The sequence below is a fragment of the Leiobunum rupestre genome, chromosome 10 (assembly GCF_980474605.1).
Source record: "Leiobunum rupestre chromosome 10, qqLeiRupe1.1.hap1, whole genome shotgun sequence".
In the NCBI taxonomy this organism is placed as follows: Eukaryota; Metazoa; Arthropoda; class Arachnida; order Opiliones; family Sclerosomatidae; genus Leiobunum; species Leiobunum rupestre.
Window position 1 is genome coordinate 12,185,059 of NC_143393.1, and position 24,331 is coordinate 12,209,389.

General features: G+C 34.8%; 1 protein-coding gene and 1 long non-coding RNA gene across 4 annotated transcripts in view; both read right to left on the minus strand.

Annotated features, from left to right (window-relative positions):
* Positions 1–1,713: 1,713 nt before the first annotated feature.
* LOC149923681 (uncharacterized) lies at positions 1,714–9,276 on the minus strand. Its single transcript, XR_016476913.1, has 2 exons — positions 5,028–9,276; positions 1,714–4,968 (listed from the first exon to the last, which is right to left on the minus strand). It is a non-coding gene; the product is annotated as an uncharacterized LOC149923681 (long non-coding RNA).
* A 139-nt stretch (positions 9,277–9,415) lies between these two features.
* The window catches only part of Hk (potassium voltage-gated channel subfamily A regulatory beta subunit hyperkinetic), a 172,525-nt gene continuing 157,609 nt past the window's right edge, over positions 9,416–24,331 (minus strand). For 2 of the 3 annotated variants that reach the window (XM_090159721.1, XM_090159722.1), the window contains 10 exons: positions 23,620–23,664; positions 22,252–22,293; positions 20,559–20,605; positions 19,354–19,440; positions 18,150–18,235; positions 17,954–18,074; positions 17,792–17,886; positions 17,069–17,204; positions 16,793–16,881; positions 9,416–11,782 (listed from right to left, as the gene is read on the minus strand). In XM_090159721.1, the coding sequence (XP_090015847.1) occupies positions 11,696–11,782; positions 16,793–16,881; positions 17,069–17,204; positions 17,792–17,886; positions 17,954–18,074; positions 18,150–18,235; positions 19,354–19,440; positions 20,559–20,605; positions 22,252–22,293; positions 23,620–23,664 (835 nt within the window). In that variant the 3' untranslated portion in view covers positions 9,416–11,695. The remainder of the gene's footprint in view (positions 11,783–16,792; positions 16,882–17,068; positions 17,205–17,791; positions 17,887–17,953; positions 18,075–18,149; positions 18,236–19,353; positions 19,441–20,558; positions 20,606–22,251; positions 22,294–23,619; positions 23,665–24,331) is intronic. The other variant, XM_090159723.1, reaches the window with a different exon arrangement.

Sequence of the window (24,331 nt, forward strand, 5' to 3'; positions counted from 1 at the left end):
GGTGTTATTTTAGTCAGCGCTGTTTTTAAAGATCGCGGCTATAAATGTTAACACCGACGCGTTTGACGTCAAGTCATCAAAAAAACCTTCTCGCCAAGATGATTTTTTTGATGAGCATCGGATGCCTATCGTGACGTCAAATCGGAAACGTGAAAAATCGTACAGTAACAAAATGTTGCCATCGATTACTCAGCGATGTTTTTGATGAGCGTTACTGAACGTACCCTGAATAAAAGCGTTCAGCAACTTACGACGTCATTATGACGAAAAAGCTCATCGGTGGAAAATATCAAATCATCGGGTTTTTTTCCGTTGACTGCTGCTGAACGTAGCCTAAAACTATTGCTACGCCCCCTTTCGTTCGCCATTGAAACCTAGTTAGGTAGCGGCTAAAGCATACGCTATTATAGTTTTTCCTCATCGTTATTCGTAAATTTGACTTTATAAATGATGATACTTGTAACAAAATCCTGCAATTCCTTGATCAACCATAAAACTCCCTACTTTATACTCTCTTTAGGCGTTCCCATTTCACATTTGTAAATTTTAGTGGGAGCTAATGCCATGGAGTAGAGATAAGGAGATAAAACTCAACCCATTTCTTGAAAAGCGGCTGGTAGCACTGCGGAAGCTATTTTCAGAGATAAGAAAATGTGTTATACGTCTGCTATTTCAATTTTTAACATGTTCGCGTTTCTTCCTATTCCCGTAAAGTTAAAATTTCGTACACGGTTTTTGGACCATACAGTAATTGAAGATAAGTTCAGGATCCCTATACGCGATGTCGCTAGTAGTAGCTCTTCGTAGCATTGAACGTCTGGAAATTGTTTCCTATAATTTAAGATGTTAACCATACGCGATACGACAGGATAAGCATTCCAAGCGCCTGTTGATGTGATTGTTACTGGTATAGAGTCGTAATCCATCCAACTTGAACCTGATAAAGTTGAATAAACCTGATAATGTTGAATAAACCTGATAAAGTTGAATAAACCTGATAAAGTTGAATAAACCTAATAAAGTTGAATAAACCTGATAAAGTTGAATAAACCTGATAAAGTTGAATAAACCTGATAAAGTTGAATAAACCTGATAAAGTTGAATAAACCTGATAAAGTTGAATAAACCTGATAAAGTTGAATAAACCTAATAAAGTTGAATAAACCTGATAAAGTTGAATAAACCTGATAAAGTTGAATAAACCTGACAATACGAGTGCCTGTTAAACTGTTTCAAAGGAGCTGAATGAATGAATGAAGGAATATTAATTTACGCCAGTGTTTAGGGAGAAGTTGACTCACAGGGGTAGGCCTACTAATTGTGCTTCTAGACGGGATCCCCACGCAAAACGCTTTTTGGCAAAGGAGAGGTTAACAATGGACTTACGGGTATGTGTGTAATAATAAGTTGAAGAAGAAACATTTTATTTCCTTGATGCGTAAATGTAACCAGTTTCGGGTTAGGAAACTGGCGTGAAAAATACAAAAGTTTTTTTTTGGTCTTCATTTTTAATACATGAAGTGTTGTTTAATAATTATTACATAAAGCATAAGACCCTCAAAAAACGGGTTTTTGCCATAACAATAGTATGTTAACATTATTTTGAAGAACATGTGATTTTTTTCTTTTAATTTTTGAAATTATTTAGCCTTTTTTGGGGGGAAGGTTATGTGCACGGGAAGAGGTGACATGCAAATAGGGGGAAATGCGCTAATTGCTTATTATATTTTCTTAATTTTTCTTTGTCATAATTATGTTTGTATGTACATTCGTTGTGCACCGCTAACTTCATTGTAACAGGGATGGGTGTTCGGAAAATTTATCCACTAATATTCATTCGTTATTGTGATAGCAGGATTATATTGGAAATTTTTTATTTATTTTCCGTCATCAGTTCATTTTAGTGGTTGTTTGTGAAATTAAAGTGAAAACAATGAAGTCATGTAAATACGTATCTTGATTAACTATAGGGGAGTGGTTTAATTTATCCGCTAGTATAATGGTTAACTTTAATGAATCAGCTAAGGGCGTGGTTAACTTTACTCGTTATGCTAGGGGCGTGGTTAACTTTACTCGTTATGCTAGGGGCGTGGTTAACTTAAATGGATCTGCGACGGACGTGGATAACTTTACTGGATAACCTAAGGGCGCGGTTATCTTACTGGTTTCCCCTAGGGACGTGGATAACTTTACTGGATAACCTAAGGGCGCGGTTATCTTACTGGTTTCCCCTAGGGGCGTGGTTAGGTTTACTGGATTACCTAAGGGCGCGGTTATCTTACTGGATTCCTCTAGGGGCGTGGTTAGGTTTACTGGATTACCTAAGTGCGCGGTTATCTTACTGGATTTCCCTGGGGGCGCGGTTATCTTACTGGTTTCCCCTAGGGGCGTGGTTAGGTTTACTGGATTACCTAAGGGCGCGGTTATGTTACTGGATTCCCCTACGGACGTGGTTAGGTTTACTAGATTATCTAAGGGCGTGGTTAACTTTACTCGTTCTGCTAGGGGCGTTGTTAACTTTAATGATTCAGATAGGGGTGGCGCGGTTATCTCACTGGATCCACTAGAGGCGTAGTTAACTTTACTCGTTCTGATAGGGCGTGGTTAACTTAAATGAATCAGCTAGGAGCGTGGTTAATTTAACTGGATTGCCTAGGGCGTGGTTAACTTTACTCGTTCTGCTAGGGGCGTTGTTAACTTTAATGATTCAGATAGGGGTGGCGCGGTTATCTCACTGGATCCACTAGAGGCGTAGTTAACTTTACTCGTTCTGATGGGGCGTGGTTAACTTAAATGAATCAGCTAGGAGCGTGGTTAATTTAACTGGATTGCCTAGGGGCGTGGTTAACTTTACTCGTTCTGCTAGGGGCGTGGATAACTTTAATGATTTAGCTAGCGGCGGGCCAAAGTTATCTGACTGGATCAGCTAGGGGCGTGGTTAACTTTACTGGATTTCCTAGGGGCGCTGTTATCTTACTGGATCCACTGGGAGCGTGGTTAACTTTCATGAATCAGCTAGGTGCGTGATTAGCTTTTCCCAACCAACAAACTACATTGTGGCTCTATCATTTTGATTCAGAGCCAATCAAAACACGTAAATTTAGATTTAATTTTGCAGAAACATTTCACAAACAAACCGTCTAAAACAAAATGATTATAAACATTAAATTCAACGGAAAATTGAAAGATATATTTTTACGATACAAACGTAACCAAATTTACATTTTTTGGGGAATTTTTTTCTTAAACATTTAAGTGCACATTTTTTGTATTTTATTTGTGGAAGTTTTTTTATTTTTCGCGGCGTAAAATTGATTTTTTTTTTCTCGTGATGACACATTTATTACTGTTACACGCATAGTTAGCAAACTGGAAGGCTGGAAGGCACTTAAAAAGTCTGAGCAACTCAACAAGTAATATATTTTTTTGTTAAAACGACAGTCGGTGCACAATTATATAGTTTAGTTTTTTATCCGCCATTTTGTTTTGCAAATACATTATATTTTGTTTTGTGTGAAGACCATCAATCCGTTTTCCATAATTGACAAATTATACCAAAGCGAAAATTAGCATTTTGTTTTTAATTGAGACGATCTCACAACCAGGCCCAATGATAAATTGAGCAAACGTTTGAAAAGCGTGTTTGCATACTCAAGTATTGTAATTATTATTATTTTTATTATTACTTATTATACGAGTCTTATTGACGTGATCAATAAATATCCAAACGTCGATTCCATGATTACAAAAAAAAAGTCACAACTGGTTCGAGCACCCGACATATTAAATGACAACTTATTTCATTTTTATCACGCGAATAAACCGATATATTCTCGCAAAATTTCACATCATGGAGAAAACTGTACGGAGTCGTGCTGTAAAACAATTGAAACGCTTCAAATTCATGCCCCCTGTTAGATTGGGGGCTGACAGAAAAGGGGTTAAGCACTGGTTCTTCTTTTCGCAAGTGAAGCGCCGTGATGACGTCAACTGCCAAAAGAAGAACAGGTGTCGACCCCCTTTTTTTTAGTCTCCAATCACCAGGTAGCCCTGACAGGGTGACTCATTGAAATTGTTGCACAACACGCCTTTCCCCCTTCCATGAAGCCATAAAAGTTCGACTTTTAAATACACTAATTTTTACTAGATGGCGCCACCAATTTGAAATTTTAAATGACATGCGTTTATTATTGTTATGAATTTTTCAACAAATGGTTGGTTGGTTATGGCGCCATCTGGTTCAAATAAACGCATTATTGTTTCCTTTTGAATCAGTCTATCCCTTTAAAGTTAATATTTTAATTTAATTAATTATAATTCTTATACGGATTTCCTCACAACCAAAAGGAAATTGAGCAAATAAGACCATTTTCTTTCCAATCTTATTTTCGTCGTAAATTAAAAGGTTTGAGTAATTTATTTTTAAAAGTAAAACCAGTTTCCTACGCGTCTTTGCGTTTTATATAAACAGAATTAGTATACAAATTTATATTGCCCCTCGCTGTAATGACTTTAGTTGCCTTCGCAATTATTATTTAATATTTTCTTTTACAATATCGTTTTAATATTAACAAGTTTCGTAAATAAAAAAACACAGCGTAACCCAGGTTGAAAAATATACAGTATGTACAATGTATAAATTAACCATCATTTCATTTTCAAATATTATCGTACTTATAAATGGTACTTCCATATCTAATATATATATAAAAAAATTTGAAGCTTCATATGGAGGAAAAACATTAAGATATCTGAGGGTTTTTGTCAAGAAGATATCTACACATAAGGCGATCCCACTGCCTAGGTTGGTAAAAATATACTAGATATTCAACCTACTGTAAATTCCCGTCATAACAGGCGAAATTTTGTAATTACACTACCGCCATCTCTAGAGTCCTTGCTGAATCACCATTTAGCGGACGAAATTTTGTAATTACACTAACTCCATCTCTAGAGTCGTTGCTGAATCTTTTAGCGGACGAAATTTTGTCATTTCACTATCGTCATCTCTAGAGCCCTTGCTGAACCGACATTTAGCGGACGAAATTTTGTAATTACACTAACTCCATCTCTAGAGTCGTTGCTGAATCTTTTAGCGGACGAAATTTTGTCATTTCACTATCGTCATCTCTAGAGCCCTTGCTGAACCGACATTTAGCGGACGAAATTTTGCAATTTCACTAACGCCATCTCTTGAGCCGTTGTGGAATAATCAATTAACGCACGCAACTTTGTAATTACAGTACTGCCAATTATTTCTAGGATCTGGAGAGCTTTGCTAATTTATATTTCAGCAATGAATTTAGGGATGGCATGACGGTGTGGGATCGACTTACTATCTAGTAAAAAATGTAGCGTTATTTGGTATTTCCTCGTTACGTTAATAGATGGCGAAATTGTCGTAGGCCTACTTTTTATATAAGAGTGCTAGAAGTATATTTTTTATTTCACTTAAATGGTAAAAGATGATGTCTTTTGTTTAAAAAATGTATCTATAGAAGAAATATGTGGTATTACTAACGTCTATCTATATATCAAATTTACATATCGGTAACTACACTTAAGTAGATTTAACTACAATTTACTTTTTACGCTATTTTATTTATAAGTAACTTTAATTATCCGTCAGACTACTGCTTTCCCACTTTTAAGCTTATTTTTGTTTAACACGGGATTTGTTTTTCATTTTCCCCCAATATAGATATATTTTCAAGGTGAATCTTTAAATATGGTACTGGACTCAATTGTTTCCGCGGAACTTTATGTGGAAGTTTAAAGGGGAATTACCCCCTGAGAAAACGTTACCTTAGTTTCAAAATAAATGTTAGTTTTGTTTCTTTTGATAAGATTATATCTTTTTTGTTAATATAAATAAAGAAGAACTAACGTAACCTTTTCTCTTGGTATAGTTTCCCTTTAAGTGAAAAAAGTGCCGTAATTTATATTATTAGAAACATGGTGGTGAGTTTGCATTTAATAATAAACGTAAATGTGAATTTGTGAATGAATATTTTGTAAATGTAAAGACGTTCAGAAATTTAAATTTAATTCGTTATTTAAAAAACGATTGATTAAGAATGTTCGATAGCACCATTATGAAACCGTTGATTATATTTGTTTAATTATTTAAATATAAATAACGTTATTAACAATTGGCATTTTTTTTCAAATTGTAATCGTAACGTGGGCAAATAGTGAGAAAGATTTCCAAAAGAAAAAGTTTCCCAAAAAACAAGTTGGGAACGTCCCATATTCAGATTCACCCTCAACTCACGTACACTTAAATGAAAAGAGATGATATTTACAAAAAAACCACATTTTTGTCATTAGATTATATAAAAATTCAAACTACCGGTATTTTGTCATTTACTTTTGATATGCTAAAGCGTAAAGCCTCATTTGCAGGCCCTTTTCAATAATCACAGCCTGGCACAATTAAATTAATTAAAATTAAATTAATTAATTATAAAAAAGTATTTTTATCAACCTTCGCTGAAAATGAAGACCAAAGGCTAGGAGATAATTGAAAACCTGCGATTTAACTATTATCCATGACTACTCGCCAAGGCTTAAGTTTTTGCCTCTTTCAAATAATGAAGCTAATTTCATCCAAAACTAATTAAATACCAAATTTGATTCATACTACGGTATCATTCTTTTTCAGAAATATTTAAAAGTTTTATCTTTTTTTCTTCATACATTTTATGTTTGTTTTTTTTTTATAAAGAGTTTAAATTTTTTAAAGGCTTTTTATGTTTTACGTTTCCCGAACTGGGGGTATAAAACTCCGTTAATTGCTTTTCACCTCCTACCGGTGATTTTTATTTAATTTTTATATTTAAACTCTAAGATACGATATAATTTATTTCTACTAATTTTTCGTCTAAGGAATTTAAATATTCAATTTTTTTCATTCGAGGCATATATAAGCTAATATATTATATATATATAATATTCCAAAAAACTTAACTCGGGTTTTCCTGGAGATTTTATTTTCTCTATTTTCAAATTCTAAATTCTCACCATTTTTTTCTTGCCTAAGTCGAGAGTATGTAATTTTCGGAATAAACTCTCTTACGAGAAAACTGCACTTTTTTCAGAATATTCAAAACTCTAAATATATTTAACGCCAACTTTTAACTTTTTTAAATTCATTCGTTTTATCAATTTTTAATTCCTATAAAATTAAATTATACCTAATAAGAGGGACTTTTTTTATAATGCCAGGAATTCTGGGTATTTTTAATTTAATTTTAACCCATTCTAAACGAGACCTTAGGTGGAGTTTTGGGTGTTCGTAATAGAATAAAAAATAACCCACTGCAGATCCACCGGGTGACGGTTAGATCGAGCGCGTGAATTACCCACGTGTCGCCATCTTTTATATATACAGTTGGAGCTAACATCTTATGACGTCATTGATATATAAAGTTGGGGAGCATCTTCTGACGTTACAAGAAATATAAATTTGGACCGAACATCTTATGACATCATTAAAATATAAAGTTGGGGTAACATCTTACGACGTCATTAGAAATATAAAGTTGGAGCGTAAATCTTACGACGTCATTAGAAATATAAAGTTGGGGCGAACATCTTATGACATCATTAAAATATAAAGTTGGTGGAACATCTTCCGACGTCATAAGAAATATAAAGTTGGACCGAACATCTTATGACATCATTAAAATATAAAGTTGGGGGAACATCTTACGACGTCATGAAAATATAAAGTTGGAGCAAATATCTTACGACGTCATAAAAATATTAAGTTTGGGGAGCATCTTACGACGTCATTAGAAATATAAAGTTGGGGCCAAAACCTTACGACGTCATTAGAAATAAACGCCCACAACGCCATCTATCGCCTCGTAACAAAAATTCCGACAAGTATTAAAATTGAAACCATTAGTCGTTGGTGGCTTAAAACCAAACGGGAGGATCATTTTCTCCTTAAGTTCCAGTACTTCTATCACAAAATCAAAAAGCGCATTCCACAACGGTTTTCCCGACATTGTACCATATTTAATACTCTATTTTGAATATAATTTCAGTTCGTAAATAGTCAGTGTTTTATTTATTTTCCCCCTAAACACCGTGTTCGTTTTCTTTTCTTAAATAATGATATCAGAAGGCATTCTTATATGTATTTTTCGTACGAGTTCAAAATGTGAAATTATTAAAATGATGTGTGTAGAAAGTCGAACGCCATCTGTTGTACGAAATGGCACTCAAATGTTCCAAAGATAGCGTAATTTCGTTCGAATTCGAACCGCGTGCTGTTGTTCTGTTTTTTTTTATATATTTACATTAAATATAGGTTTTTGTCCTTTGTACACAATTAAAATATACAAATACAATTTTAATTTGTTGTCTTCCCCGACGAACGAAATTAAATGGACGCGTTATAAACGAAATGTTTACGTCGTCAATGATGGAGGACATATTTATAAATTTAAATTACAATTTTTTAATTCTAGATCCATTTTTTCCGGTTAGTATTATTATTATATTTAATATGTATATTTAATTTTATTTTTGGACATATTATTTTTCCCATAATTTACGACTATATTTTAATAAAGCTAATGATTCGGAAATGATAAAAATATGTCGTGTGTTTTTAAGTCCTAAATCGTTTAAAAAACAAAAAATTAAAACTATAACTATATGTTAATTTCCAGTTATTAATATTTACAATGTTTATTTTTGTGTGTATTGTTTATTATATAGTAATTATATTCTGAAGGCGTTTTAGATTTGTCGCTAAGGCTAGACCATACTAGGAAGCCCCGCGGAAACGTATGAAGAAATGGATTTAGAAGAAACCTTACAACGTGGTCGAGGGATTTACTTTTTTTACAACGTTAAGGGGGTAGCGAAATTACAAGCGAAGTAGAACCACTTTTTTCTTGAATCGGATTAGGGTTAGAAGCTAATTAGATCAACACGACAGGAGGGCTGGGGGATTTAGGTTCGCTAATCTCGAATATGATGTACCAATACGGTTTTGCGTCAAGCTGGCGAGAAAGTCCACTTCATTCTAAGAACAATTTCGCGTAAGAAAATAAAATCTTAAAGCAAAAATCTTTCGAACAAGTAATGTAAATTGCGTATTCTATTTGTTGCGTTAATTTAAAAGGTTTTAAAAGCGAGGCTCCCACCAAATTTTGGAAAATAACATTTAGAGGCAAAATAGGAAGCAAATTTAAAGACAAAATGAAACTTTTATTTTAACTACAAAATCCTAAAGACTAACTTAGTTATTAAGTATCACATATTTTTAAACTGCCATTGAATAAAAATTGTTTAAAAGCAATTATTTTATCGGATTTATCGAAAATATAGTACTCAAGGGTAGTGGTTCCCAAACAGTGATTAATTTCTTTAAAAATATAACGTATTAATAACCGGTTTAGCTATATTAACCTGTGTATAAATTTCCATCAATTTTGATTGGAGCTTTACATTTAGTTTAGTTTAACATTTTATTTCGTATTTCGCGAGCTCTTTAGTACCAATATGTTTATCAAAGTCGAAATAAATGTCGAATGAACGTTTAAATCCAGTGATTCTAGGAATCTAGTTTTTAGTCTATTCTAGTTTAAGGTTGTTTGAGTATTGTGATAAATAAATTGGCTAATTGAGTTATTTGTTTTTTTGGAAAAAGTTCAAATATTTTCGATTAGTAAAAAATCAGATTTTCGGATCCCCTGATTGGTGGGGCTTCGCAGATATTCAGTCAGCTAGCATGAAAAATGTTTGGGAACCATTACACTTGTGGACCAAATCTAGATTTTAAAGTTCTTTTAAAGATTTTTATGATAAATAGCGTCTTTTATGTTTTTAATGGACTCGGTGGAAGTCTTAAAACCTTAATTATTGCTATGGTCCGATGACGTTAAGTAATTATGAAAATGATAAATCTTAAAAAATTGTTCAATCTGAAGGATTATCTACATTACATTAAGGGAATATAACCTCGAGTATTTGGTGTTCATTTTTCTGCCACTCGTGGTTCTGACACATTTTTATTAGGTTTGTAGGCTTTAGAAATCCTCTTTCTTACTATAGAATTAAGGAAAAACAGAAACTTGGTGATTTAGTAGGACTCGTGACGAGACAAAAACGAGCTTTAGACTGAACCACAACATTAATTTTAAATTGGTTTCAAAGTTGCGATAAACAAGGTTAAATTTTTTAAATCAACTAAGCACTCTTTATGAAAAATATTATTAAAATTATCGGATATATTTTAGTGGAAATATTTATCACCATTGTCAAAACTCATTTTTAGTTCGTTTGTAGAATACTACTTATGTATAGGTGGTACTATAGCACTACTGTAATTCCAACCTGATTATGAGGCGGTAGTTATTATAGCCAAATACAGAGGATATATACCCTGGAAAAAACTAAAATTCTAAAACGAAGAAGTGTGAAGATATTTAAATACACAGAATTATAACTCTAAAATTAAAATATTCGGATGCATAGAAATCTCTTAAGCACATTGATTTATCTCTATTTCGGTGGCACCATCTTCGCTAATCTAAGAACGAACCTTGTTCAAAATTACTAGCGCTTTAGCAATCGTATTTAATATAATAGCATATTTGGTCGTCGAACTTAGAAGATCAAGCTATGCAAAACGATTAATCGGAGACGCTTACATCAATAATTTATATCCTTTGCAATTAATAATTGGTTGACACTTGAATCTAATTTTGGTTAATTAATCATTCGAGAATTAAGGACTCGAAATACGCGTGACGCAGACACCTCGAGTGCAGATACGAAATATGATGTGGACATAAATCACGAGAGATTGAAGGTGTCCAAGGAGACAACCTACAAATTCATGACGCGTTTAAAAGAGAAAGCGAACCACGATTTTAGACCGAATCACAAAATTCCTTACAGGGAAACAAACATTTCTAGAGGTTCGATTTTAATGCTTTTATTCATACTAGATGGCGCCAATTTAAACGTTTTGTGCGGGAATAAATTTTACGTAATAAACTATAAATAACAAAGAAACACGAAAAAAATTATTATTTTTTTCACAGTTTTTGTCAGTATATAAAGTATTTACGTTTGAGATTGTTGGCGCCATCTGATAGAACTTCGGATATTTAAAAATCGACCCTATAATGGCGTGATCCCTGTCAAATGTGTATCGGTCTATTGAGGGTATTAAGTGGAGATAAGTGGTTTGTTAGGCTATCAAATTTCGCTACCCCGATGACGAATACCGTCGAAAACGAGTTGGACACGCGTGATTTTTCAGAAGGATTTATGTGGAAAATGACATGGTTGTATTCAGTTCTTCCCCCGAAAGTTCAATTGGTAAAGATTTTATATATAATGTCCTTAGGGGAGGAAACGCGTGATTCGTTGGGAATTTAGTGAGAAAGATTTGTTGGGAAATTAGCGAGTTGTTCGAAGGTGCGGAGTGTTCATTGGAGAGTGGGAGTCTTTCGTTTCATGTATTGTCATTCCGATGAATGTATTTATTAGCGAGCAGTAACCTTGTCAGTCATTGTATAGAGCAGGAATTCATTATGTTGTTTAGAAGGTTGGATCCTTCGTTCAAGGACTTTTTGGTTCCGTTCGAGTCTTGGGTATCTTCGCTGACGTCAGCGGCCAGGCTGCCCGTTCGTCCCCTGGACCATGAGTCCCGGGGAAGCGCTAGTCACCTTTGCACTGGCTGACGGACAGGCTTATTGTCCAAGATCTTCTCCACCTCGTTCAGAATGTTGGTCGTCAACTTAGGAACCACCTAACCAAAACGCGGCGAACGCCACAACGGAGAAACCCAAAATTAATAAGTTACCTTCTTCCGTAAAACAAATATCTGCCCCCATATATTTCAATTTGATAAAACGGGGTACCCGACGAGAAAACACTAGCGTTTGGACGACATTGTTTCCTTAATGCATTTTCAACCTCATCAAGAAATATCTTTCGAACAAAATGCGATAAGTTATTTATAATATCAGGAAACTATAGAGGTATACACTTGGAATGTCTAAGGTTCCATTGGGACGGTGATACGAAAGCGCGTCGAGAAAAAGGCGGGGCTTAACTACGTCAAGTGTAAGACGTAACACGACATTTCTAATTCATTGGCTCGAGGTTTGACGCGAAAAGAATGCGTCGTCATGGTAATAAATAGGCGATCTTCCCGCGCAAAACGCTTATAAAACAATGGATTTAAAAACCCTTATTTGTTATCGTACTTAATATTTTGAAGTAATTATAATGTTCTTCGCGAAAGAAGTGTAGTGATACCTAATTTCCGGTATTTGTATGGTTATAAAAGAGATAATCAGGTAAGCTAATAAGATAATAACCGTGACTAGGCTTAATGACGAGTTTTCGTCGAATGAGGGTAGCGAGGCGCGAGAGTTTTTCTCGTGAGTTTTGCCGCTTAAAGCACGCCCATTTCTACGAGTTTCATCACGGCCGTAAAAATCTTCCTTGGACATTCCAAGTGTATACCTATATAGTTTCCTGATAATATTAATTAAACTAATTTGAATTGGAAAAAAATATTTTTTAAACCAACGTATTTCTCGGTTTCATGGAATATTGCTTAATGTAAAAAACTTTGTCCAAATGAAAGTATCTCGTCATCGGGTCCACGGTTTTCCACCAAATTCTTTGGGGCAGATGTATAGAACCGCCCAAATATCAAAAGGTGCATTCAAAATATTTGCCAGTGTAAGCAACATCGCAAAAAAAACTATCAAAACCAATATGGCCACAACGTAAATCCAATGGCTTCTTGAGAAACACTAGCAAAAAATATGTTTAAACCAGTTGGAATAATTAATACGGGGACATTTCGGTGCGACATAATTATTAAGCACGAAACACACTTCTTCTTATCCCTCTATCGGGGAAAATATGCGTAATAGTGAATGCGCAAGTTTAGAAGTATTAAAAAATTTGTAGACGCAAATATACCGAACTCCAGTTTTTTTAAATTAGTAGACGCAAATATACTGAACTCCAGTTTTTTTTAATTTGTAGACGCAATTATACCGAACTCCAGTTTTTTTAAATTAGTAGACGCAAATATACCAAAACTCCAGTTTGTTTTAATTCGTAGACGCAAATATACCGAACTCCAGTTTTTTTAAATTCGTAAACGCAATTATACCGAACTCCAGTTTTTTTTAATTCGTAGACGCAATTATATCGAACTCCAGTTTTTTTTAATTTGTAGACGCAAATATACCGAACTCCAGTTTTTTTAAATTAGTAGACGCAAATATACTGAACTCCAGTTTTTTTAAATTTGTAGACGCAATTATACCGAACTCCAGTTTTTTTAAATTAGTAGACGCAAATATACCGAACTCCAGTTTGTTTTAATTCGTAGACGCAAATATACCGAACTCCAGTTTTTTTAAATTCGTAAACGCAATTATACCGAACTCCAGTTTTTTTTAATTCGTAGACGCAATTATATCGAACTCCAGTTTTTTTTAATTTGTAGACGCAAATATACCGAACTCCAGTTTTTTTAAATTAGTAGACGCAAATATACTGAACTCCAGTTTTTTTAAATTTGTAGACGCAATTATACCGAACTCCAGTTTTTTTAAATTTGTAGACGCAATTATACCGAACTCCAGTTTTTTTAAATTAGTAGACGCAAATATACCGAACTCCAGTTTGTTTTAATTCGTAGACGCAAATATACCGAACTCCAGTTTTTTTAAATTCGTATACACAATTATACCGAACTCCAGTTTTTTTTAATTCGTAAACGCAATTATACCGAACTCCAGTTTTTTTAATTAGTAGACGCAATTATACCGAACTCCAGTTTTTTTAAATTAGTAGACGCAAATATACCGAACTCCAGTTTGTTTTAATTCGTAGACGCAAATATACCGAACTCCAGTTTTTTTAAATTCGTATACACAATTATACCGAACTCCAGTTTTTTTTAATTCGTAAACGCAATTATACCGAACTCCAGTTTTTTTTAATTAGTAGACGCAATTATACCGAACTCCAGTTTTTTCTTTTAATAGCCTCCTTGTGATACCTTTACACGACCGCAGATTGAGTTACGCATTTTTTTAGTCGGGAAAGATTAGAAGAAGTTCTTTCAATGTTAAAATAACAGATATAAACTAGAATTAATGTGTATGGTCATGTAGAAAAAGTAAGGAGTGGGGCTCCAAAACAATTTTAATAAGCGTGGACAGCATTCTTATAAACCTTTTTACCATTGTTGTAGCATCGTCTAATGACTTGTTTCGTTGCCAAAATTACTTGTTCGGTATTGCGACCATGTTTCGGCGGAAAGCTAGGCTCGCTAGTTTCTGTGATAAAACCGGACTCACGAAGTACATAAAAGGTTTTTAGACGATACTATGTCAATGGTAAAAAGTCCACGCTTACTTCATTTTCCCAAATCGGTTTGATATGATTTCGGAACGGCCCCTTGTAACCGAAATCGAGGGCAAAAAAAACCTCTCCAATCTGGGCATACGCCCATCAGTGGCGTAGTGCAAATAAAATTATCAGGGGCATCATTTTCCCACTCCATCAAAGTTTCATTTTACGATCACGAAGCCGCCGGACTTTGTTTCTCATACAATATTTACCGCACAACGGTTTTCGATAAATATTTCAAAAGCCAGCTATAAAGTCTGGGAAAGGAAGGCGTATAGCAGTTCCCTTTTATTTTGAACAGGATTTTCCTTTCCAGACATTTATTTTTCCGAAGCCGTTGGATTTAATCTTTTAAGAGTGGTCTATTTCTCGTAAAAGCGACCTTTTCACGGGCGAGGGGGATTGCGCGTTTAAAAGAAATGGGATGGTTGCAAAAGTACAAAGTTTAAGTCATGCCACGACGGAAATATATTGTATCGAAATTACCAAAATGCAAAATATAGATATTTTATGAAACTAAATAATTAAATAAAAACATATTATTAAATAAATAATTTTCGACTGTTATAGGCTATAATGGAAACTCGTGTTACCATAAGTAACGTATTACATATAAGGGTGACACGTGGTTAAAGGTTTTACCACGTAAATTACTTTAAAAATATATAAATACCGCCAATCCGTAACGACTTCCGGGAATATAATTTAAAGCTAAGGCCTAGCGAAATTTAAAACAATTTCAAAATGGAAGCTAACATTTGGCCAAATAATGATGAATTATTGATTCGAGAAATGAAATTGATTATTAAAAATTAACATTAGCTTCGTCTCTTAAAACACTTCAATTTCCGTATTATGGATTTGAGAATCCGTCTACTAATTTGTCAATGGCGAAGAAACGTGGTAGTAAACAAAAAATACATAGACAAGGTTACAAGTGTCAAACTTAATACTATTATGTTATTTATGGTGTTACTGATAGTTAAACTACGATTTTTTTTGGTCTTGGATATTGGACCAAACACCAACGATCATTTTTGGTGGTTTACACCTATATGGGACCCTTACTAATTAACAAAACATAAAATTGTAGGTCTACTAGATTAAAGCGAGTGTCGGCACTTTACTAGGTTGTATCGCTATTATACTAATTTGTTATCGTTCCCATTTCCATTAAAATATTTGTTTTCCAACCATTCCCATTCTATTTAACATAGTTCTTTCATTCCCACCCATTCTCGAAATTGGCATCACCAATTCAGCATATTGTGATGAGATTGAAAATCCCTTCCCGATCATACCCGAACTCAATATTACCTTTCCCATGCACTCCCAAATCGAAAATAAGATTTAAATCGGATTCCCAAACATTCAGACGGTTTGCAAGTTATCTCCCCACTGGTTAAAGGGGTTTTCCCCCGAGCTCTTCGGTTTCCCCTTCCATAAAAACTTGTTGGGGTTAACGGTAATAGTTAGTGTAGGGAGCGGTTGGCTCGCATGGCTTGCCACCACCCTCCTATACGCATCGTAACCCAGCCACCCGAATTAATGGCTTTAAAAGTCGCTTGGTGACATAGGCCTAAGGTGGTGCCTTGGGTATTAGCTTAGCTGATTATTCTTGATTATTCTTAAATGGTACAAAATAATTTCCATGCACCTCTCTACTTTGCAAAGGGGTTTTAACGCTTTTATTATTTTGGATATTCTGTATTTTAGTATGCAATGTCACCATGGACACTGTATCTCACCAATAGATGGCAGAATTTACTTGGAGTTGCTGGAAGGTGCTTCCACCTAGAAGCACATTCCAGAAGCATTATGCATTCTGACTTTTTTTTAGTACAGCGCATCATAGATGGCACCAGAGCTATACAAATTTCATAAATTTCGTTTTGGTTGACACCATTATTCAAAGGTAGAGCGGGTCTTGGAGTTGGTGTCTAAGGCCTCGAGTCGACACCATTTTCGTTTTTTCCAAAAATAAAAACAAAGAGCAGCCCTTATTTACATGATATTGAGGGCCTCCGGATTTGTCGCTGTCTGCTCTATCTAATGGGGCTGGGGCTTAAACTTGAAAGCGTAATTTTAAAATTAAATTAATATTAAAATATTACTCATCGATGTAATGACGAGTTACGCGCCGGACTACATTTTTGCCTTTTTTGATAACTTGTTTTTGATAGAACCGAGACTCGCTTTAAATCTATATGTCACTAACTGCCACGAAACGAGCAAGAATAAGCAATAGCCAAAGCACAGGTAGAGAGACATGCAAGGATAAAGTCCAAGGCATAAAGATGAATTGTAAATAAAATTGGACAAAAAGATGATAGATATAATGAGAGAGATAGAATATGATGCGAGCGGGACATACCTGCAAGGCCTGCAGATTATCGTACAACTGTTCCACCGAAAAGGCTCCCACCAGCACACACTGAACACCCTCGTTCTTCAAGCACCATGCTATATCACGAAAAACAGAGATACGGGACGATATTGTTTGGTCTTTCTATTTCATCTTTCTCATTGGATTAAAGTCTAAACATTTAGGCTTAACATCATGGCGCTGCATCGTTTTACGACACCACGACAAAACTAAGAAGCAACGCATCGAACTAGAACAATATTATGAAGTGGGACCAAGGCTCACCTATGGTTAGTTGAGTGGGCGTGCATCCCAGTTTGTCGGCGAGATAGCTGAGTTCTTGCATTTTGGACTGGTGCCGTGGACTTCGGCCGCTTTCCTCAGAGCTAATTTTCTCGTGGCAAGCCGTTATACTTTGTTGCTAAGTTATTATAATAAATTCAAAATTAAAGATTAACACCTGAAAAACGCGTATTGCTTTATAAACGGATTTTCCCAATAGATGGAGCTAAAGGGAATATAATCCCAACTATAACCGTGGATGACTTAATTAGCCACGGTCTATGACCGTCTAAATTGATTCAATAACGAGTTTCAAATTAGATATGGAAAACGGTTTCAATATCTAATTAAAATAATTAACACAAATCTTAAACAACAAATATTATTAATCATAATAGCTTATTACTATTTTTTTTGTTAAGGCGGGGTACACGACGACGAAATTGTATTAGTATCGTCTAATGCTAAAGTAGGGTACACGACGAAGAAATAGCAGAAGTATCATACAATGGTAAAGCAGAGTACACGACGACGAAATAGTAAAAATATCGTTCAAAGCTAAAGCATGGTACACGACAACGAATAGTACTGTCCACTACTTTTCTCCTCCTATGTCCTGGTTTATAACAAAAGCTAGCTACCCAATCTTCGAAGTAACTTGACAACCTCTTTAGGTACCACGATGACTGATAGTAATATAAAAGCAAATATAATAGACTAGATTACCCTGATAGATCCCCTGGACAGAAGTTGCACACCTTCGTCGAATTTCCCGGTGAGCACCCCGAAGGCTTGAGGGGACCACGTGATAGTGCCGACCCCTGGTTAATTTTAAAGTTAAGGAAATTACAAATATCACAATCTAAAATACGCTTTACAGTTTCTTACCAATTTTGTGATAAAGCTCCGGTAAGTGGAGTTCTACTTTTTCGCGTTGGAACATATGATATTCGGTTTGTTCCACGACGGGCGGGATCAGGTTGAATTGCCGGGCCACTGTATACGATTCCTATTGACAAAATTCCAACATCACAAATATTTAAACGAAGCTCCAAGTGGAGGACAGCGATAGAGTTGAGCCTACCATGATATCCATTGCGGACCATCGAGATGTTCCCCAATACATAGCCCAACCTTGGTTGATACAGTGTGTGAATGCACGGACAATTTCTGACGCGTGACACGATAAAAACAATCATGGAAACAAGCCAATTTAATTTTGGAAAAATTCAAGGCTGTTCTCCATATCTGCCCCAATGTCTTTTAAAATTTCAAAATATGAGATAAAACCGGGTACGTGACGACGAAATGCTTACAATACTATTTACGATTCACCATATTTTAAATGAAATCGAGTACCCGACGTGCAAATGCGTGTGTTTCGACAATAGTATTTCCTATTAACAATTTTGCTTTAGCCGAGTACCCGACAAAGAAATGTCTAGTTTAGAAAATAATGTTTCCGATTCGTATTTTTTGATGAAGCCGAGTACCCGACGAAGAAATGTTTTGTTTAGACAATAATATTTACGATCCGACATTTTGAGTGAGCCGAGTACCCGAAGAAGAAAATTTCGTCTAGACAATACTTTTTCCGATTCACAATTTATTTATAAATGCTAAAAGTCACTTAATACTTTCATGAAGGAAATCCATTTCAGAATTTGAGATACGAAAGGGGATTTTTGAGATGCGACTTGTTTATAGACTCTTGTCAGTTGTTCTTAATATTATGATCTAGTGATGACAACTAGCAATGTAAATTTTTTAAATTGAACGAGCAGACGAAAAATACATAGCGTCGTCTCGTGATGAATCGGATAATTAATTTCAGCAGTGTTACCGGAGACCTTTTCAATCGAGGAGTGTTGATAAGCCCAAATATTAAAAAATAAACCTTTAGGTCGTCCATCGTTACGTACTTTTCTGCCTTCCGTAATAAAAAAATAATGTTGTTCAAACACAGGTGTTTCGCCGTCGGGTACCCGGTTTTATCCAATTCTCATATTTTATTGTAATAGGCCTTTCTATAAATTAACAATGGCTTTCTTGTTTTGATGTTGCTGCTGCGTCACGGGTGACGTATCGGCGACGTTTTACTACGAAAAGCCCAGGACATATGAGTAAATTCGACGAGGATGCATAAACTGAACTGAACTTCTACGTATTTGGTGACGAATTAGCTACATAAAAACAAGTTCAGCCAGCGTAGCTTACTTTATAGGAAGGCCTATTTAGTGGGGCATATGTGTAGAATTTCCAAACCAAAAAATCCAATAAGAAATTACCTTCCATAGGGCACATGGGATCGGCTTTATTGGCAAATACAATATCTACATAGCTGAGCTGTAGTCGTTCTAAGGACGCCTGAAGACCTATTTAGGGGAACAAATGGAGACAACAAAGGCTTACGAACGTCCATCCTCGAGCCAAGCGAATCAAATTAAAAAAAAAAAACATGCCAAAAAGGTAATAAAACCCACGACACTCAACGACATTTTTCTTCCGTCGTTACTACGTTTTAGTTCCGACGAGAACAACGTCATGCAAAGCGTTATGGTAGACTAAGAACTAGAACGTGCAAAAACGTCGTAAGATAACGATTTGCTGTCTATGTCGAGACGGAGCCATGCTGCGTATCGAATAGAGTTAAAAATTATAATCAGATGCAACCTTCGAAGCTTATAAATTCCGGTACAGATGGCGTTAAGATATTAAACGTCGTCTGGAAATAAGGTATTTTTTAACCAAGCAAGATTCGACAAAGATATGTTCGTACCACTTGTTCCGTAACTACCCTGGACTCACTCTAGGTACATTTTATCATTTAAGATGAATTGTTTATTTTGTGGGACATTTTTCAAGATCCGTATACTTTAAAGAAAAGCGATTTTGGAAAGCTTTTTATAAAGATTTTAGGAAAATCTTAACATCAATCAATCTTTAAATCAGAACTCTAAAATCTCCCAATCAGTGCTCTAAAATCTTTAAATTCGTTATCTAAAATCTCGAAATCAGTACTAAAAAATCTTTATATTCATTATCTAAGATCTCGAAATCAGTACTATAAAATCTTTAAATCCATTATCTAAAGTCTTTAAATCCATTATCTAAAATATTTAGATCCATTAACTAAAATCTCGAAATCAGTACTCTAAAATCTTTAAATCCATTATCTAAAATCTCGAAATCAGTACTCTAAATCTTTAAATCTATTATCTAAAATCTCTAAATCACTTATCTAAAATGTCGAAACAAGTTTTACATTTCCGAAATAACTTTGAGGCACCTCGCCACACAACGGACACACTTATGGTAAAGTAATTATAGACATATGATATTGCGCCAACTGTACTAGAATTTAAAGGTTTGTAAAGTTCCATCTGAGTATAGAAACTAGAGAGATAGATTAATAGGATGGAGAGAGACACTGGCGTAGCTCACACACACCGAGCGTAGGTGTATCAAAGTAGTGCCATTTACCAAAACTTGCCTTCTATTATGTGTTTTCTCGAAAGACCTCGTTCTGAATCTGGTTTGCTAGTTACAGAAAATACAGACAAAATAGTTATAGTAAAATCAAAAATTTCAAGCGGGAGGGGCTTTTTACACCTAAACTCTCGACTATTACTACTACCACGACTACTACTACTACTACTACTACTACTACTACTACTACTACTACTACTACAACGCTAAATAACAAAAAGTTAGTTTTCAGCTTTGGACTCCAAGGCCTACGTGTAAGATATTACCGAAAGCTAAGAAATATTTAGAAACATCCAGACATTAAATTATATGATACGGTTTCCGATATTAAATATCTATTTAAAAATAATTGGCGTTATTTTCGAATAATTTTCTAATTTCGGTTATTCGATACGATCGAACATCGGTTATTCGATATTACCGAATATCTTTTATTCTACATAGTAGAATATCGGTTATTCGATATTACCGAATATCTTTTATTCTACATAGTAGAATATCGGTTATTCGATATTACCGAATATCTTTTATTCTATATAGTAGAATATCGGTTATTCGATATTACCGAATATCTTTTATTCTATAAAGTAGAATATCGGTTATTCGATACGATCGAACATCGGATATTCGATAAGGTAAAACATCGGATATTCGATAAGGTAGAATATCGTTTATTCTATAAAGTCGAAAATCACTTATTCGATAAGGTAGAATATCGTTTATTCTATAAAGTCGAAAATCACTTATTCGATATGTTCGAACATCGGATATTCGATAAGGTAAAACATCGGATATTCGATAAGGTAGAACATTGGATATTCGATAAGGTAGAACATCGGATATTCGATAAGGTAGAATATCGTTTATTCTCTAAAGTCGAATATCGCGTATTCGATAACGTCCAATATCGACAATTCATTCAGGGTATTATAAAATTTCCATTTAAATTTAAGTCAAGTTTTATTAATTATTTATATAGACATTGTTTCACGCCAAAATATGGGACTTACTTCCATTTTCTTACAAATTTTGAAAGTTCACAATTTGGCAATACAAAAAGCCAGATTACGGCAAATAAAGACCGAGCTACATTACAGCTCTCTCATATTTCGTGATAGGAGGAATATACTAAACGTACTAAAGGCAACATCAGAAGTATATAATATATATGTTGCGAGATAAGTATCCACCTCCCTATACTGACAATATTATTTGTTTGAATTATATAGCTTCGCGGGTTCCGCTGTTTTTAAAAGTATACCTTCCGAAGAAAATTTTGGTTTTTCCGTAAGGAATTACCTCCCATTGAAAAAGAACCTCGAGCCAGCGAAAGTAAATGTTTCATTGCAGTTGGCTAAGTGTATACTTCTCTCGTATGAGATATGCTATAAGCGTCTGGTAATACGCAATGTCAGCCTTCAAACTTTGGCGTGAAACAAAGTCTCTAGAGAAACCTATATATATATAACTTACAACTAATAGATTGGAAAAGAATTTGAAAGAAAATGAACCTACAATGGTTTATACGCATTTTATAGTTTTATTATTTACCCAATCTCAAAGTGTGTGTGTAATAAACAAAGAATTGGATTCTCTACCTTCTAAAATGTCTATAAAGAAAACTATATTTAGAAAACAACGCTCTACTCAAGAGAGATCAGGCATTCTCAAATTTGGATGGTCCACGCGGTACTTACTTGCCCCAAAATAGCTTCGTGTTGACGATGTAGCTCGATCTTCTGAGGATTCGCGGAGAAAAACATTGAAATAAGTATTCCATTAAATCAAACCTCAACGGGATTCGTAAACGCCACGCTAAAAACATTGTTCATCTTGTAATTAATAATTCGCTAAGCTAATACCCAAGGAACCACACAGGCCTAAGTCAACTAGTGACTTGAGAAGCCTTTCCGGTGGCCGGGTTAGGACAGCGGATACAATTTTACGGTGCCATCTAGGAGCAACAAACACAAGTAGAACCTGACGCAGCTAGCCTTTAAAAACGCTAAGGCAGTGTTGTGTACAAATTTCATTGGACGAACCTTTACCCGGAACGTTTTACGGGCGGGGGGAAGACAATTTCTGAATTTTCCCCTTCCGTCGGCAGCAGGCGCTAAAGCTTCTAACCAATGAACACTGTACACAAGAAAATGCGCGAATTTTGACAGGTTGCGTTCTCCTTGTGTGGGGTGCTGTTTGTTCCTCCTAGGTGCCATCATTTGTCTGTTGAAAATTTTTAGATTGCCTTTTAATTAGCATTTTCAAATTACTTAGAGACACGAAAATCCTAGATATTATGTGCAAACTGAAAAGGTTACTTATAATTATTAATAGTAATTCGTAAAATATTTAATATTTTCACTTAATTTTATTTTACGAAGCACCTTCAAAGCTTATAGAAACTAACAACAGATGTCGCGTCACTTGAATTTTAAGATATTATAAGCGAGGGTAATTTCTTTTTACGACACCCGTTGGATGTGGTCTGAGGTAGATTTTGTTTTTAAAGCAAATCTCAGCTCTATACAAGTTCTATACACTTCCTATTATTTCCATATCTTCCTATAAATTAGTTTAGTTTAACAAATTTTCCTATAATTTCACAATTTTCCGTTCTTGGTACCGGTTTTACTTAAGTTCTTTTCTATTTTATTTTGTTACTTTCTTAGAGCTGCTTTTCCCTATTGTTTGTTCTACACTTCTGTCGTAAAGCGGGTTACACGACGATAAGTATTTATGTTTGGATAACACTACATCAATGCGCTATTTTCCTTCATTTTGCATATTAATTTTTGCTAAAATAAGGATAAAAACTATAAAATATACTAAGTGGACTTTAACCTATATTATATAACCCACATAAGCCAATTTGGTGAAAGGTTAAAGTAATTTATGTTAACGTTTCATATTTATGGTTGATCACCTAACTTCACATCTCTTTCAGCAGGTTTGACAGAAGCTTAGGTACTTTAAAAATATTTTGAAGCGCGTATTAGAGCTAATTAGAATCAAAGGCTTGGATTGAGCCGACACTTGCTTTAAAGTATAATTAAAAATCTACATACCTCCAACCTTTCTTCTTCAACACATTGCCCAACACTATTTCGGCTCTTGAAGGCGAAAAAAATAAACGTATGTATTATTATATGACCGAAAATCTTAGCAGGAAATTATATAGATATACACTTGGACGTTTAGACTATACAACTATTAAAGGACAATTAGTTTGGCCACCAAACTGGTCCAACTAATTGGCAATGAATTAAGCAGTGTGAGCACCAAACGTTGGTACATGTTATGGTGAACCAACATGATTTTTATGTGTATAATTGGTTTGGGGTACTCAACTATTTTTGAAATTAAACCAATTAAATTAAATTATTCCGTGACGTCACTGACCCCGGAGCATTGAAACATTTGATCTGCAGATTGCTTACTAAAAAAAATTGCTATTATCGAAATAGCAACCATAAATAATTTTGACAAGCTGAACCCAAAAGTGACATAATTACCAAAAGTAGGCAAGTTCCTATACTTTTCAATGCTAAAGATTTACTGAATGCATGGGTACGTTCAGTAGCAGTCAACGGAAAAAACCCGATGGATTTAATATTTTCAACCGATGAGCTTTTTCGTCATAATGACGTCGTAAGTTGCTGAACGCTTTTATTCAGTCATCGGTGTTTTTTAAAATGGCGTAGCTTTTATAGTAGTTTTACGTCAGTAATGACGTCAATCATCGGAAAAACCGACTCTTCCAGCCGATGACTTCGGTGA